This window comes from Ixodes scapularis, unplaced genomic scaffold (genome assembly GCF_016920785.2).
Source record: "Ixodes scapularis isolate PalLabHiFi unplaced genomic scaffold, ASM1692078v2 PGA_scaffold1__304_contigs__length_218370807, whole genome shotgun sequence".
NCBI lineage: Eukaryota > Metazoa > Arthropoda > Arachnida > Ixodida > Ixodidae > Ixodes > Ixodes scapularis.
This window is the reverse complement of record NW_024609846.1, coordinates 149,056,455-149,074,174: the sequence shown is the minus strand read 5'-3', so window position 1 is coordinate 149,074,174 and position 17,720 is coordinate 149,056,455. Positions and strand designations below refer to the sequence as shown.

The 17,720-nt window shown below is 45.1% G+C and overlaps 1 protein-coding gene across 1 annotated transcript in view; it reads right to left on the bottom strand.

Annotated features, from left to right (window-relative positions):
- Positions 1 to 8,114: 8,114 nt before the first annotated feature.
- LOC115318372 (dehydrogenase/reductase SDR family member 7) overlaps positions 8,115 to 17,720 on the bottom strand; it is a 68,840-nt gene continuing 59,234 nt past the window's right edge. The window contains exons 6-8 of the mRNA XM_029978070.2: positions 15,482 to 15,595; positions 10,336 to 10,469; positions 8,115 to 8,239 (exon numbers count right to left, since the gene is read on the bottom strand). Of these exons, the coding sequence (XP_029833930.2) occupies positions 8,188 to 8,239; positions 10,336 to 10,469; positions 15,482 to 15,595 (300 nt within the window). The 3' untranslated portion in view covers positions 8,115 to 8,187. The remainder of the gene's footprint in view (positions 8,240 to 10,335; positions 10,470 to 15,481; positions 15,596 to 17,720) is intronic.

Below are 17,720 nucleotides of genomic sequence, written 5' to 3'. Positions count from 1 at the left end.
GACCCCTTAACGAGGCCAAAAGTATGCAGAAAAACATAAAGGAAGCAAAAAAGAAAGCCAGAACAGTAAAGTGATTGAGTTAGCGTTGGCGTTTGCCAAAGGAGGACGTGTGTGGCGTTTCCCAAGGGTCATGCTAACGAATTCCCTAAAAATCCACCAATGTCTTTTTTTTTTTACGTTGTGATTAGGGAGGCCCGTTCATAAAAAGTTTGAAGTGACGCTTTCACTATCCTCAGGCACTCCTGCGATTATCGTGGCACGGTATGTTTCCAAGCCGATTTAATCGGTCATTCGAAAGGCATCCCCCGGATTCGGAGGCACGCGGTCAAATAGTCAGAGCCTGGTCACTAGAATTGGAACGTTATCACAGTAACACCGAGCGAAGACGCAGATTGGACACGAATGCGGCGTCAGCGCTCGGTCGGGCCTTGTATCCAACCAACGCGTCGACGGAAGCTCGGTATCGGGCTCGGGTACGAAAAACCGATCTCACCAAATGGGTAACATCGCATGCGTGACGCTGCCGTAAAATTTAGTCCGCGGAAAAAGTAGGCGGAAGTACACGAGACGGCTCGCGTAGTCTAGGACACTGCACGCGCCGAGCTCCAGCGAGTGTGCCGCGTGTGCAAAAATACCGAAGCTCCCTCGTTGCATTTCGGCAGCGGAGACATAAGCAAACTGGCTGCTGAGATCCGCGTGTTGCTCTATTGCCGAGCCAGAGACATTGTACTATGATGACGTTCCATGGTGGAAGAGGACAATGCTCGCGGGCCTTAATTATTGAGTGTGGTATTAGTTGACCCCACCCGGAGAGCCCTCGGCAGCATCGCGAGGTGGCCCTGCAGTAGCTGCCTCCTTATAGTTATCAGGGAGACGAGAATTCAGGACGTCTGGATCTCCTTAACGCCATGATTTTTTTCATCCACTACCTAACTAATGACAGATATATGGTGATCTGTACCAGCTTGCCTTTTGCAGGGTCGCGATACAAATGTATCGCGATAGTATTTCAGAAATACATTTCGTATTTGTATTTCTGTATCGCGATACACTTTTTTCACCGGTATTTGTATTCCTGTATCGAAATACATTTGGAATTTTTTTCCTATCGCGAAACAATCAGGATGAAATGTATTTCGTTATATTTCTTGAGAAATACTCCCCCCCTACCATAATACAAGTCCGAACGCCTTTTTTTTTTTTTTTTACTTCTGGGAGCAGCATGGTCAAGGAGATGCTGGGGCATTGTTACTATGCTGACCAATGTTCCTTCCGATTCTCCAAACTATTTTTCTATGCGTCCTCTTCTCTCTTCTAAGAAGTATTGCGTAGTTGGGGACTCGAACCAGGTGGTGTGCCACGGCCCAGTAGTGAAGTCAGTGCATCTTTTGCCGCAGGTCCCTAGGTAGGGATTTGATAAGTCATTGTTTGCTCGCATCCAATGCCCGCTGCTAACCGCCTCTCTTGCCTTAGCGAACACAGTACAACCAGCCCGCAAAGCTGAGTCACAGTTCGTTGCAGCAGGAGCCTGGTGGTGGTTGACTTGAAATAGTGGGACTACTCACGCAGTGAAGTTCACCACATATCTGAATGCATCTGCGCCCGTAATATTGCATGGCTCAAGGGTAAGTCATCGGTCGGCGTGAACGTGAGCCGCTGCTCTGGTGTTCCGAAATCCAGGAAGAAGCCAGACATGGCCCCGCTGTGCCGACCCAGACTTCGTACACCTGCGACTCGTCTCGAGCCCGCTGTTTCTCGGAGAGCTCGCACCAGTGTTGGCAATATCAGGTCGCACGAGGTCTCTGTTTGGATGATGCGATGCGAAACTTGAGGACTGCAATCTATGCGTCGGTGGCAGAGGGTCCGCAGAAAGAACCTTCACAACAAGGACGCCACCGTATCGTTTTTTTAACCGTAACAGAAGATAAGATATGCGTTCCTGGATGCTTCAGGTGGTCACCTATTCTCGAAAATTTGAAATGACGCTGCCTGCACGATCTTCAATGAGGTCACCTACAACGAAAGTACGTGTTGACCGTTCATACAGTAGTGTGGGTAAAGTTTCATGTTCAAGGCCACACCTTCAGATGACGAATTCCGAGTTTATTCCACCGTGACGTCATGTGATCAATGTTGACAGGGGCGTACTTATTGGGCAGGGGCGTGGTGAAGCTTTGATGGGATTTAGGCTGAAAGAATTTATTTAGAGGTTGAATTATTTTCGCATCACTCGTCAGACAGACAGGATGTCATGGAAGGGACCGGGGTCAATTCTTGATGAAACTTTTTTTGAGCCCATTGAAGACTCCTCTTCGTCTGAAACCACTACCTCCAAGGCAAAGTGCAAAGACTACAAGAAAGTAATTTCGGGGTCAAAAACTTCTCCTTCAAACTTCAAGCTTCATCTCAGTTGGCGTCTCGACCAAATTTGAAAAATGTATTGCAATATCAGTATTTCTGTATTTGTATTTCTGCCCTCCCTAAAATGTATTCCTGTACTTGTATTTCCAAAGACTTTCTGCCTCTTTTTAAAATGTATTTCCGGTACTATCGCGATACATCTTTACATATATATTTTTGTATCTGTATTTTAGCTACTATGTTAATGTATCCCAGTATTTGCATTTCCGAATACTTTTTCGAGTGTTTCTGCACAAATGTTAAATTTGGGAGTTTTACGTGCCAAACCAACGACGGGCATCTGGCACGCCCCAGCGGAGGACTTAGGATTAATTTGGATCACCTGGGGATCTTTTGACGTGGAACCGAAAGCTCGGTTACACGGCGCCTCCTCCGCAATCAGCCTCCGTCAGACTGCGGGCACCTCGGCCGGGATTCGAACCCGCCACATGGGGATTCGTAGGCCGGCGCTCTACCCTGGACTTTAGAACAAAGACAAGAGACGTCTTCATCTCACCCATCTAGAGCATGAAGCTCGCTCGTCAGACCTGCACGTAGCAACTATATTGTCGACGGCATTTCGACTTACCTTTAAGGCCCGTTCACAAGGGAGTATTTGCTTATATCCTTTTGCGTAACTTTATGAGTCTCCCCAACATTCATGCCGCGAACGTCGCGTCCAAGACCTGTTCTTGAACTGTTTGCCACAGTTCGCACGAAGCACAGACGTTTGACTCTCAACATAAGCATACGTAAGCTGCTGTAACATAACGTACGTAACGAGCGGTGCTGTTTGAGCCAGCCTTTACGCCTTCACCATGTGCACTGCCAAAAAATAACATACCCGATTCGATCAATATTACGACATATTCGCAGATGCTTGAGCACGCTGCGAATTACATCGCACGATCTTTTGTCGTGACCTGATGCTGTGTATACCCTTCCGTATTCAATGCACAAAAGTATGCTCATGTCTATTTTCTGATATTGAAAGTTTGCGTGGCCCGCTTTTTGTTCAATTGTGTTGCTTTACCTGCTTCACTGTGCTGCTCCGGTTTCCGCTTAAACCAATGTATAAATTAATAACGAACATGACAAAGTACTTCTTTGATGTTTTACTTTGGAACGTAAATAGAGATGCATCAATATTCAGAAAATAAAAAAGGCGCACAAGTCGACATGTCTTACTTAAATCTGACAAAACGAACATGCTTTTAACAACACTGAGGCATCAAAATAGGACATAAAAATACATTTTTTTTTCTTGCTGTATAACTAAAAATTAAGAAAAAATCATAGAATTGATTTTAAAGTTGACACGCTTGTTGCTATTTCTTGTGAAGTTTCATTACAAAATGTAAACCATGAACCATGTCTGCAATGCGTGCCGAGTGTAGAGTGAACATTGCAATATATCGGCAACAACCGCTCGGTAAAGACGCAGTGCACCTACCCGCTGCACGAATTCGCCGTTGGCCATACGTATCATTCTTCAGCGGAGGGAGGCATAAGCATATGATGTAGGCGCCTATTGGGCAGGAGATCCAACTATAGGGGGCGCTCTGACCCGTTTGTTTTCCCCACGCTCGGTGTTTACTCAACACAAGGCCTGTGCACATGCCAGCAGGCCTTATGGGCATGGCCATGTCATCTTCTACAATAGAGCGCGGGGCACAGTCTAATGTAAAAAATACTAACAATCGACGAAGCGACGTTAAGTGCCGGATCTATCCTCAGAGAATGCGAGCTTGACCCACTTCGGCTTTTGTGCTAAGCTGGGATCGTGCATGCTGCATTGTTCATGCAGGCCGTTGTGGAAACAAAGGAGCCCCTCCTCCCCCTCGCCGGAGAATTCGAACTCCAGCCGAACGCTGACGCCGCGTTCGGTTATGTCGGCCGAACGCTGCGTCATTCTATTTGTTGTCCCCATCCGTGTAGTTGATAAGTTAACCACTTGGGGCGTCACGGTCTGTCCTCCTCCCCAATAGACAAGAAATTCGACGACCGACTGAGGGACAGCAGGAGACGAGACTGCTCGGGGACGTCAGAACGCCGAGCTCTGGTTAGAAGGCATAGTGGGTACACGCAAAGCTGGCTGCCCTTTCCTCTATTCACGCTTCGAACGAGTTCGAATGCCAAACGCCGGCGTCCAGAGTTCCGCCGTTCCGGCTTCGTGCTCGAACGCGTTCGAAAAGTGAGAAGAGACAAGGGCAGCTTGCTTTACGCCTACCCACTAATTACTCCAGGGAGAGCACGGTGTTCTGACATCCCTGAGCACTTTCGTCTCCTCCTGTCCCTCTGTTAGTCGGCGCATAAGCTTATGTCGTCCAATTTTCAGAGTTACACGCGTCCATTCGAGAGAAGAGAGTTCTCGACAAATTAAGCGCATGCATACTCACCTACGTTGCTGGTGCAGGCTATGGTTTTTACTTTGATTGCTTTGGGATGGAAGAGGGGTGTCATATAAAGGGGAAACCGAGCGGCGACGGGCAGGCCAGGTAGACAATGTGCGACCATGGTGGGATGATGCTCGCGCGATGGGCCGGTCGAGCGGTCATGAAAAATCCGGCATTTGTGTTATCGGCGGGTTGTGTGTACTTCGTTGTGAAGCGGCAAAAATCTAAGTTTTCAACGGGAGGGTGGTCGTTAAGGAACGGCAGTCTTCGGAGTTGCTGTTTCATTGGTTTCCACGAGTTGGCATGTCGCGGCAGGTAGTGCGTGTACTTGCGACGTCGGCAATAACGGTGGATGTGCCCTGGAGCATGGCAATATAAATTGCTCTAACGATCACGAGAGGACATGAGAATGGACAGCGTCAACTCGTGAGACATTTTTAATGATAATACGGCGTTTGACTGGAAATTTCGGAGATTGTGCGTCGCGCGGTGTCTTGCGTAAACCACAGCCGATCACAAACAGAGGAGCTATCATCAAACAGGTTCACGCAAACGCGTTGCACAAAGTCCGTGGTCGCACCATCATGTTCATTCTTCACTCGGCAACGTTCTCTTCTACGTGTTGCTTCACGTTCACTCAGAGCTTGATCTTGACGTCAAATGCGTTCCATCCTAACACCCTGGGTGAGACCGTCGGCTCCTACGAATTGATGACGTCCTCTCTGGCGGGCGCGTTTACGTCGTCGAGAGCCACCCTCTTCTTGAACGGAGAGGCTCAGAGTGCCGAGGGAACGGGCGACGGAAGGCAAGAAAGATCGGGTGGCGGAAGTGCAATCACACGCCTCCCAGAGAAGTCGCGATTGGCCTAATGCGCCTCGCCTCATCCGCGACTATTATCAAATTACTTGTTGCTGGGCAGGTTGGTGGTGAACGCTTTGAACCATGGTTGAAAGAGCTGAAAAGGCAAACGCAAGCGCCCGAGTTTGTCGTCTCTATAGTCTTCGTTTTAGCGCTTTCACCATGGTTCAAAGGCGACTATTATCAGCGAAAGGGCGAGAACATCACTGCCGTACTCGCCCTCAACCGGCGCCAAAGCCACCTGCGATAAATGCGTACATGTTCGTTCGTTTTCGGTAACACGACACTCGCCCAGTACAAGCCCAGTACACCTTACGTTTTAAAAAGCATCCATATCCGTTGTCGCCAGTCCTCCAAATGTCAGTACGGCGATGCGCTTAAGTTGTGGAGTTGTTTACCTTCGTAGTGTACCATATAAAACTGGGAATTGTTGTTAGGCTAGCAGCACTGTTGGCGGGAGTGCTGCCGGTCTGTAGGCAGGAGTGCGTGTCAACAGCCATATTGCAATTTAAAGTAGGAGGTTGGACTGGATGTCGTGGAGCCCACGGGATGGCCGTGGAAGCGGGAATGATTCATACTGGCGACCAAGGAAAGATCGCAGCTCCTTAGGGATGATGGTGCGGATCAAGGTTAAAAGGCTAATGTCGGCGAGTGGCTCAATAACGACACCTCGGGGAGTCGCTCAACATTCATATGCGTGGTTGGTCACAGTGGGGGAATATTCTGGGGCTGTAATAAAGAATAGCTCTTGCGACAGTCTTTCGAAATATGTTAGACCTTGCTTGCACTCGTCTCGGGGTCTTTTGGGCGGCATAGACATTGTACGTCTTTAATATAAGCGGTTCATGACTCGGGCGGCGTCGACTGATAGCTTTGAAGCAGGTGATCCCGTGCCTTTTCTTCTTCTTCTTCTCGTTTGCAAGCTTTAAAGAACCATACTATCAGGTATGCGGAGTCACGCGTTCGTAAGTTTTGAGCCAGTCGTCCACGTTCGAATATGGAGATCCTCTGGATGTATGAGGGTCCGATGGCGGTGTTTTGTGGTCAGGTTCGTCAGGCTAATGAAGCGGGACACGGTACAATATTCGTGAGACATCGAGGTTGTCCAGTAGTTCAGTAGTGCGATTCCCATTCTCAGGCAATTGCCAGGGATGGGAGTCGCTTCACCTCCACCAACCTGTCAAAGAATTTATGGCTTGAACGCAGTCAGAGGAGGTCTACTATGGTGGTTTTTGTCAGACTGCTCTAAACGAGATTTGTTCCAGACACGAGACGCGCGGGGGTCTTCGGCATGAGCTCCACTTCCTTTTTATCGACCGTAAGAGGTCACTAAGCTAAAAAAGGAACTTGAATATGCCTATAAAAAAATGAAAGCCGTTTGCGATTCCCTGTAACGCCGGTTAGAGCGCAGCTCTTGAGGAGGAATATAGAAGCGTACTGAGGGATAGGTGACTCCTTGAGGTCCCGTGACCTCAAGGGGGTCACGTGACTTCAGGGGGTCACGTGACCTCAGGGGCTCACGTGACCTTTGTGGGTCACGTGACCTAGGGGGTCACGTGACCTAGGGGTGTCACGTGACCTGAGTGGGTCACGTGACCTGGGTGGGTCACGTGACTTCAGGGGGTCACGTGACTTCAGGGGGTCACGTGACCTTAGGGGGTCACGTGACTTCAGGGGGCCACGTGACCTCAGGGGGTCACATGACTTCTGGGGGTCACGTGACCTAGGGGTGTCACGTGACCTGGGTGGGTCACGTGACCTCGGGGGGGTCACGTGACCTCGCGGTTACGCCAACGGCGACGCCGACGGCGACGCCGTTGCTGATACTGCACGTGGCCTATCAGCAACGGCGACTGATACTGCACGTGGTCACGTGGCCTATCAGCAACGGCGACGCCGTTGCTGATAGGCCGAAACATTTTTTAGAGCTGCGCTCTAAAAAATGTTTCGGCCTATCCATGGACATCGAAATTTTCAACGTAAACCAGCTTACGAGTAATTGCTTATCAGAGCTCGTTAAAAAAATTACAGAGGATGACAAATTTTTATTTAAAAACAAGCAAACAAAATCCTATATTTTTCTGCGTCTTTAGAGCATCTTAAATATACTTACAAAGTGCCTGGCAAAGGTTAAATTAATCTAGACAGAAAAATAACGGGAAGATATCGACTAAATTATACGACCTGCGCCAGATGTGAAAAAGACGCGCATTAACTCGAAAAAGAAAACAATTAGGCAATACCACGGTCGCCGGCCATTTTATTTTAACACATGCCACAAAACGATATATTGTTGACAGAGTAATAAACACCCGGCCTTTTTTGCTTGCCCGATTTGCGATAAGATCGCCATGGCACATATGCCGTGCAGCACTCCTCTAAACATATAGCTCAGTTGGTTAATATTTTAAAAGGAAAAATGCATCATCACGCGATTTTTATATTTGTCAGCACTGGTCGCCTTGATTTTCTGGTACGCCGTATCTTGTCGAGCTTCGGAATTTAAGCATGGTTCTCTTCGGCCACGAATTATCTATTCTTCGTTCTTTCGTGCCTTGTTCCTTGGAAGAAGTTTGTAAGCCCACCTGAAAACACGCGTAAAATAAGCACAGCGCCTCAGCAATTGGTCGTGGGGCGCTACGGTACCATAGCACGCTACGAAATGGTAACTTAATCAAACAGAGCGACATGCCTCTTCTCATCGGTTCCTAATTCCCACTGAATTCTCGTTAACATTCTTTATTTTATTTTTATTTTATGACTTTGGTGCCGTCTTCTTCAAAACTTGCGCGTTTTACATTGCCATATAGTGTATCGCCTCACCTATATAAAAAAACGACCCTTTTGAAAGTTCAAAATGTCGCATGTATTATGTGCGGTCGCCATTAGTTGGTCATGCACGGTGAGCAAGCATTAGACACGAGCGCTTTGTCAGCATTCGGAGTGTACTCGGATGTAAACATATTCAATGCGAGTGCTGCGTTAGTGCTCGGCACGGATTCGGAACTAGTCACTGGCTTCACACCGGAAGCGATGAGACAAACCGATGGCGGAAACGCATAATCTATGCACCATTTCACAATTTCGGAAAGGGTTTATTGTTATTATAGTCAACGACATAGTAAGAAGCGCAAGCCGTGTCGAGTCTCGAGTATCTTTTTTTTTTTTCTCTCCAGGGTCAATCACGATGCAAGAAGGGTAGATAAGTCACGCCCTATACGTTTCTTAGGCTGTCAGTGACTATTAATACGTGATGCGACTCTCCTTAGTTAGTTCTTTCATAATTCCCATACTTTGTACGCACCGTTCACCCCCAAGCTGCGACTGCGCAGAAAACTACATCCTCGTCGAACCAGTAAAATGTCTCTCTTCAGCCACGTGATCACGCTCCGATCCCTACTATGCGCGTAGCACTGGTCAGGCGACGAGAGGGAGACGGCCGATTGGTCCGGCGGGCACGTAGCTCTCGTGCTTAGGTAATATATAGTAAGAAACCGATAGTCTCGATGCGCCCGTTGGGTAGTGTCAACTGCTCACTTCACTCGCCGTTATTTATCGCACGTTTCACTGTAAAGATTATCCTAAACGAAGCTACGATCATAATGAGCCAATCACGCAGCGGCAAAGGTGTGTCGCCACGACGCTTGTTGCCTTGGTAGGTTTTCTATCACGCGCTATACAAATTATGCAGAAATAAAAAGCGAAGGATCGCGCGGCATTTCCTGTGCGTGGTTGGTTCTTTGCGTAATTAGTTCAGTCGGTGATAGAGAACACAAAACGACGATAGCGTCACGACAATGCACTTTTCAAGCTGCTTGATTGACTCCATCTGATTTTACCGTTAGCTGCGGTCGAACTTTAAGGGAAACAAAGTATAACGCTTTACTTTAACTACAAATGCCATGAACGTCACGCCAAATATTGGAAACGCATGGGTTACTAGGCAGCAGCTTCCTTTGTTCCTACCACTCGATCGGAGAAACTAATGCGGAGCGCAAGTTCGTCTGCTTCTTTTGCAGAAGTTGTGGTGACGTCAGAATGCCGAGCTCTGATTGGCTCTGATTGAAGGATAGGGGGTAGATCTTAAGGCAGCTTGCTTTGAGGTCTCACAGGTCTTCAATTGGCGATTACGACGAATTCGATGGTTAAAAAGCTTTAAATACAAGCATTTTAAGGTACTTACATCAAAACTGTTTTTTTTTTTTTTTTTTTCAATTTAAGAACCTCTTCAGCTTCCCTTTAAGCTGAAATGTAGTATAAATCTTCCCAGCGCTTGTCACCCGGGCTAAAAATGTTGAGCCACTGAGCTGAGGGCGAATGCGCAGAGTCTTATATACTGCAGAGCGGAGCAACAGCGCATGCTCAGAAGGCCTTTACAGCCCAGCAGGCAACGATAGCGGCGCGAAGAAGGCCATTTTAGGACAAGTGTACATATACCTTCCTTTTTCTTACGCGATCGTCCTCGGTTAGCACAGCTTCCATTATTAAGCGCCCAAGGCCTTATAACTGCTGCACTGAAATAATCTTGGCTTTTGACCGATATTACAAGATCTAACACGACACAATAAAAAACCTAATTCACCGGTGGTAATGTTGATCATCGATGCGCAAGTCACAAGAGGTTTGATCTGGCTTCGATTAGAATATGCTTTGAAAACTTATTACAATGGTCTACACTCACCTTCTCAATACACGGGGAGTGTACATAAGAAGGAGCAGCGGGTTGGCAATTATCCAAGTCTCGCCAACTTTATTCGCCATCGCTATGGCTATCAGCTGGGCGCAGCGGGAAGTGGACATTGCTTCGAGTTGAAACTGAAATGGAAAAGGCCATTGTCGAAGAGGAATGTCTTGTCCCAGAAAGAACACAAAAGAGGCTTATCTTGATCAAACAAATAGAATAACTAAAACATTACGATTCAACGAATTAAACCAGAGACCTTACTTCCTATGTTAGGGTATCAGTACAACTTGGACAGATATTAGCGGTAACGGACATGCTGAAACTTAGCTATAGCTTAAAACTTCAAGATCTCTGAGATTGTTTAAAAATATATTTCTCCGTTTTCTTCACTTTTGTGGCAAACGCCATAGTAACACAAAATGAACTTTGTGTTTCTACTTGGTGATTTCGCACAGTGTAACTTGAGGCACATTTTTTTCCTCGACGGATCCGACATCCCGTGTCCGGTAAAAAAGCAAAACAGCGCTCCAGTGTGAGAGGAACGCGAAGTTCGTTTGCGTGTGTGTGTGTGTGTGTTTTTTTTCTCGTACACCTTGTTTCTCTCCAGGTAATTTGCGTTTCCCCATTTCCCCAGAACCACGCGCTCTTTCTCTCTCGCCTCCTATGCACTCTCTGACAAACAACCATATCTGCGAGCGCACTTGCTCAACACATTTTAGATAAATGTCCATTCAAACAGTACCATTTAACTACGTTATGAGGACATCCGAACGTCGAACTACGACCGTGAATCGCCGAGACATCCTTACTTCGCATGAAGCTTGGCAACCAATTCAAGGAGTAGCTTGGTACGCGTCATACAAAGCATGGTATCACTTTGTCCCTGTTCCAAATGTGTTTTTTTTTTTTTTACTCTTACTCCAGTGTAAAGGATTTGTACGTTGACATTCGAATACCCCCTCCCGCGTAAACTCACTGAGTAGGTGATAACCGCCGGAAAGAACTTCAGTTGTCCTGCCTCAAGCGCAATCTTTCTACCTTCGACAACACATGGACTTACACAACACATCATGAGATTTCTGTAAGCGCGGAAAGATTTCAACACTCATTTCCGTTTACCACCTTCACCCATTACAGCCCCTAGTCACCCCTTCAAGAGTGTTAGAAGCAATTGGTATTTTCCGAGTCCGAACATGGCAAATGCTTAATTGCGACCAACCTACTTTCCCGATATAAGAAAGGTTGTTAAAAGTGACGTAATCAGGGGGCGTGTAGGGCTTCAGCCCCCACATCCGTCCACCCCCCCCCCCCCCCATATATTTCCTGGTCATCGGCATTGCAAATTAAATAGCCGCAACTTTTTTTTCTACAATATTTTTTTGACGTCACAGATCCTTCCGAAAATGTATAAGCGACTGGAGTAGCATATTTATGTCAGGTATGCATTCTCGGAGAAAAAAACAATACTAGTAAAAAGCTAGTAACTCCAGCAGTTACCACCTTTTCCTGACCATCACCCCCTTTTTACTATTTACTCCCCCAAACGCGTGACGGCTAGTAGGTGCAGCAGGCACTACATTTTCTGCCCGTTACTACTTTTTTATTAGCTTTTACTACCTCAAACGTGCGACAATTAGTAACTGCAGTCACTATACAGGAACCGAGATCATAGCTGCTTGGGACCAACGGGAACACAGTTTTATAGACTGCTACAGATAATTACTGCGTCTACTGTTACTTCTTTGTAAGAGAAACATTCCTTGGAATGTTTAGCAGCGATTGTGAAGAAAAATATTCGTGAAAAACGAGCACTATATTGGTAACATCGTTCACGGACGAGGTGGTCATGAACAACCAACGACTCTCAAATCATTAGTATAAAAGTCGCATGGGCAGCCATTGGGGGAACCGATTAGGTTAGCATGTCGTCGCGTGTGTGTTGGGCCTGTTTGCCATCCGTGTTATAAATCCTTGTTTGTGTTAAATGTATATTACATGAGCAAATGCACATGTAAGCAGCGTGGAAAAAAAATACTCCCAGCGATAATCATTTTTTGCAATTCCGAATTTTATGTTGACAAGCGCCACCTGGGTCTTTTGAGAGTAAGTGTCATTTACTAGCTAAATGCAGTGAAATATACTAGGCGGGTTAGTAAACGTTTCAAACTTTTGACCTGAGAACCATTTCTGGCTTGAACGGTACTACCTACGCTTAGTAGGTACCTAGTAGTATATGTGACCAGCAGTCACTAGCTATTACCAAGGAAATACACCAAGTTTTTTTGTTTTTTTTGTCAAGTGTACTACAACACTCTCTCCGAAACTGCCGAACTATCCGCCGCAACACCCTCGGATAGCACCCTCAGACTAATGGTCGACGTAACGATCTAACTGGATAATACGCCAAGAAACAAGGAAAGAATCCGATAGAAAATCTAGACGCAGCGGACAGGACAAGAAGTTCAGATCTTTCTTTATATTATCCATGATTTTTTTGTGTGTTTTCAAGTGATTAGTAACCAACTGGGCCAACTTGTCATCTTATCGATATACCTGTCAACTTTCTACGATGCTTGCAACGCATTTTCCACTGAATAAACAAACCATGGGACGAAACCCTTCCCTTGCTAAAGTATGTCTATAACACCGCTGCATACGAGATTACACAATACAAACGATTCAACAGCGTTCCCCCAAAAACAATTTACAGTATCTTTTATTTATTTATTTTTTCACACAACAATGGCGTCGTCCAAAACTCGGTCTTCACTTAAATATAACACTAGCGGTCTCGATCAGCCATTGAAGTTTCTAAACTAACTATAACCTTATGCAAAAGTTATACGTGCTTTTCGAAAATTTTCAATGGGAGAGTGTGGAAAGTTCTTGGTATTTGGCGCCTTTTAGCCCCATGCGTTCGTGGGCTCCGTCAGACACCATTCTACAATTAAAAGTGTATGAACATTTATTAGAGCTTTTGAATAAGATAAAGGTTTGTTTTAAAACTTTGATACCTTTTTTCGGACAGCCAGCTCTCCATATGGCCGGAAACTTGGCATTCCACGATGCGTAATGTGTTTTTTTTTGTTTTTTGTTTTTTTGGCAATTAGAGAAACACTAATGTTGTTGTTGTTGTTGTTGTTTTCGGGGACACTCTGTATATGGTTCTTGAAATGAAAAGCACTCGCTCTCCTCGACACCATCCTACCCTTCATTGTGCCTATCTAATCACAATATAGCCGGTCTTTTTCGCCGGGCTTAAGATTTTCGCTTCATTACAAACGGACATGTCGACAAGCACAAATTAGCGGCCACAACGACAGGCACCGTCACATCACTTACAAACTGGGAGTCCTCGTCTTAATCCGGTAACTCTGTCGCTATTGCGGCCGTTTCCCAAATTTATTTCGCGGTATTTTGGCCGTACCAAAGTATTCGCAAAAATCTGACGGAAACTACAAATTAGACCGTGTGATTCCCCCAGCCGTTCCCAGAACACTGAAACTGTTCGTGAGTCCACGATAGAATTCCAAATACCAATATCTTCTCTTACCATCCAACCAAAGACGAGCAACTTGTTTTGTTTTGTTTTGTTTTTTGAGGGGGGGGGGGGGGGCGGGGGGGGGGGGGGGGGGGCGGGGGGGGGGGGGGGGGAAGGGGGGAAACGGGGGTAAATGGTACATTTAGTTGATTAAATTAAACAATAAAAAATCGCGTTGATAGAAGAAGAGGAAGTTCAGGTGGTGATCATACGTATTTGTCTTGTCCTTCATTATCGCATATTATTAAGATTTGTGTCATGTCAGTCACTTTCAAGGGCGCATTTAAGTCAGGGCAACCACCTTTTAATTCGTTTGGAGTTCCTAACGTTTTCATTGCTCTAAACAAACCTCTAGTTCCAAGTTGAACCTCGCTGGACATATTCAGAACCACAATCTCAGTCAGAATTCGGAAAACATTCAGTTGATGCTCTGTTAATCTGGGTCCCAAAATTGCATATAAATTCGACGCGCTGATGTGGCTTTTACGTTTCTTAACATTCTCATTTTCCTTACGCCTGCCTTGCGCCCGTACTTCATGCGGCCACTTTTAAAACCCCACCTCGCTTCCCAAGCGATCCAAGTTGTTTTATAATTTACGGTTTAAAAGTTTCATAATAGAAAGCATACGTGTATTTTCACTAATAAAAATATAAATATGGACAACTAGTTAAGACATTTGTTCGCATAAAGAAATGCACCTTAATTTACTGGCCTCTCTGCAGTAATTGATAGAGCACCTATCGTGTTTTACTGTGCTGTGCGTAGTTTACTTAGGAAAGGTTAGACCTATTGTCGAAAAATCTGCCGGTATACGTTCGTTGGATTACTTCTATTTATTTTAAGTCTGCCAAGAGTATTTGCAATTTGCAGGATTTTACGGTACCAAAATATAGCGAGAGAAAAAGGGGGAGAAGAGGATGCCCCAATCGAAAGCGTTCGGGATATATGCCCGTCCTCAATCCCTCGGGATTGTTTCCGATTCTCGAAACTAATTCAACTAACCCGCCCCGGTAAGTTATTTGTAGTATAATTATTCATTTTCTCAGATAACCTGCCTCTCAATTGTCTCTCGTTACAGCTTTTGTTTTCGAGTGTGTGTTAAGTTTGTTTTGAAGGACTAAGGTGTATTAACACGGTGGTCTAGTCCCCGAATGAATCTTCAGTGTCTTAATGTGCCAAATCTTTCCACAAAAGTTTACTTACAAGACGCTTTCTAAATTTTGTCTCATTTTAACTAAAAGCAAGGTCTACCCTACTCGCTCAAATCAGGGATGCGAAAAGCTTAACGTACCGTTTGAATATCTGTGAACGTTACGTTACCTATATGTGTGTATGCTGTCATACTCTCAGTCAATCAAGAGCAATGAACACGCCATGACCTTGATACCTTATTATTAGTATCTGGGCTTGTATGTCGGTGACCTCCGGCGCTGATTTATGGTGAAATGAAGTATAGTATACTTTTCCAATAGACTGATCTCAAACGGTTTTAACTAATGCTTTTCAGTGTTTTTATCAGAGGTTTTAACATTTTACTACAACGCCTTTGAGCAAATTTCGCGGAGCAGAGCAAGTCACGTCTGAAAAATCGGACCCCTCACCTTTTTTGGGGTAGCTGCCCACATGCGAGTTTCGACCGGACCTGGGCAGGCAATGGTCACGTCAGGGCCGTACACCGAAAGGCTTCCCTCCAAGGCGAGCGTCTGGAAATAACCCTGTCGGAACGAAATGCCGCATTAGTTTAGGACAAGCGGGACAAGGACTACATTCGAACAACACGCACTGAGTGTCATCGTGCATTAATTAGCGCGCTATTTATGTACGTCTCTTGCGGCCACTCAAACTCGAACGCAGTACCACCGTTCGTGAACTTTGCATGCAATGCGGCCCTCCAGTCCACCACGGGCTGTGCTCCTTTTCTGTAGGAGTATCGTCGCGAAGCTTCGTGCACTTTAGGTGCCATATTTTCTGTTTCCCCTTCAGCCGATCAAAATAAAATTTTGAGAAACTCCATTTTCCACAATTACCTATTAAGAAAAAAAAATGGTGAGTTCACGTTTTTGCAGAACGGTGAAACAGCTATTCATGGCGAACAATAGAAGCATCCAACCAAAGGACGGTCAAGCGGCCATTAGAAAAACAAACAAATTGCCTAAGAACAATGGGAATGTACGTTGCACTTTTTCCGATTGCCCCTGCGCGCTCAGCGCTTCTCAGATCGATTTGTATTTTAGCTTCGCCATTTACTGGGATCACTAATCCCTGTCGTGATTGGTTGTCTCCGTGTTCTGCATAAAAGTGAACTATTTTTATTGTACGTTCGGGTGTTGTTCTACTGTGTTTAGTGCACCCACGAAATGCACTGCATTGCCTTAGAGAGGCATGAGAGTTTATCAAGATCAGGAATGATTTAAAATACTTATGCAACTAAAAGTTAGGTTCTTCACACGCCGATGCATCTTTCTCAAGATGTCATTTTCGTATGCTTCGTCCCCTGAACCTTTAACGGGGAATCTTAATTATTTATGATATTGATACCATAGATAATGAGAACACTTCAAAGTTCTCTTCCCTGAATCCAGCAACCACCGCATTTGCTTTTCAAGAGAGGCTTTCACGTGCTACCGCGCCATGGGGTGTCTTGGGAATTGAATGAGTTGCATATTCGTGTCAGTAAGCAAGACATTTATACCCAAAAACGTTGTAGTGTAAGCAGAAAAGAAAAAAAAAAATTAACCGGATGAAATCACCTGGCAAGGCATGTCATCTCCAGCAACAGAGACAAACATCTGTAGCCATAAAAATGTATAACTAGTTGTATAAAATAAATCAGTTGCTCGTGTTTAGTGGGGTTATGTGCTCTTGTTTTTGTCGTTTCAAGACTCGGCCACTTTTTTTCGCATAATTTTTGCTTCAAGACGTGTATTATAAGCTGACGCGAACTCCACAAAACAGAAACAAAAAACTGTGCAATGTTGAGTTACTGGAGCCTTCAGAACAGTAACTTATTTACAAAAAAAAAACTTAGATGAAGTTTTTCTTTTGTTGTTATATTAATTATCCGGATTTGAACCGAATAAATAAAGCTTGTCTTTGTCTCAATGAGGCTTCAGAGGTATGACGAAAATTGGCTGCAGAAACCACAATTGTTGGTTGTCTCTGAATTGCCATAATACTAATAATATTTTTTTTGTTTAAAAACAACAACATTGGTCTTCTCATTAGTGCACCAACACAAACAAAGAAAATCAGCAAGCAAATAAATAAGCTCTAAACACCCTTACTTTTTAAAAAAGATAAAACATCTAACACAAACATATTGGTAAAATCGTGACGGTACATAGAAAGTGGTGCACTTATGTCAAGGTGGGGTCGAGCAAAGGTATTATAGAATGACTGAATCCGAGAGAGAGGTGAGGTATTACATGGCGAGCGGACATCAAAACAAGCAAGGGTTCTGGGTGCACGTCATGGAATATGGAAGTTCACTGTCGCAAGGAGTTGCGCCGAATCAACTACGCCATTTGAAACCTTGTGCAGAAAAATTAAATCTCGAACAGTCCTTCTTTTAGACAGTAGTGAAAGTGAAAACATTTTCACTATATATTCATACGCATAATAAAAGCGCCGCTCAAAGTATCTCTCATAAACAATCAGGACAACTCTTTTCTGTACATTTTCTATGCTCATAGCCTGTGTCTTAGATATCGAGTTCCATACGACAGAAGTAAACTCGAGTCGTGACCTCACTAAAGAATTAAAAAGGTGAATCAACGAATGAGGGTGTCTAAAATTATGCGTCAAACGAGAATTTACCCCTAACACTCTAAAAGCATTGCC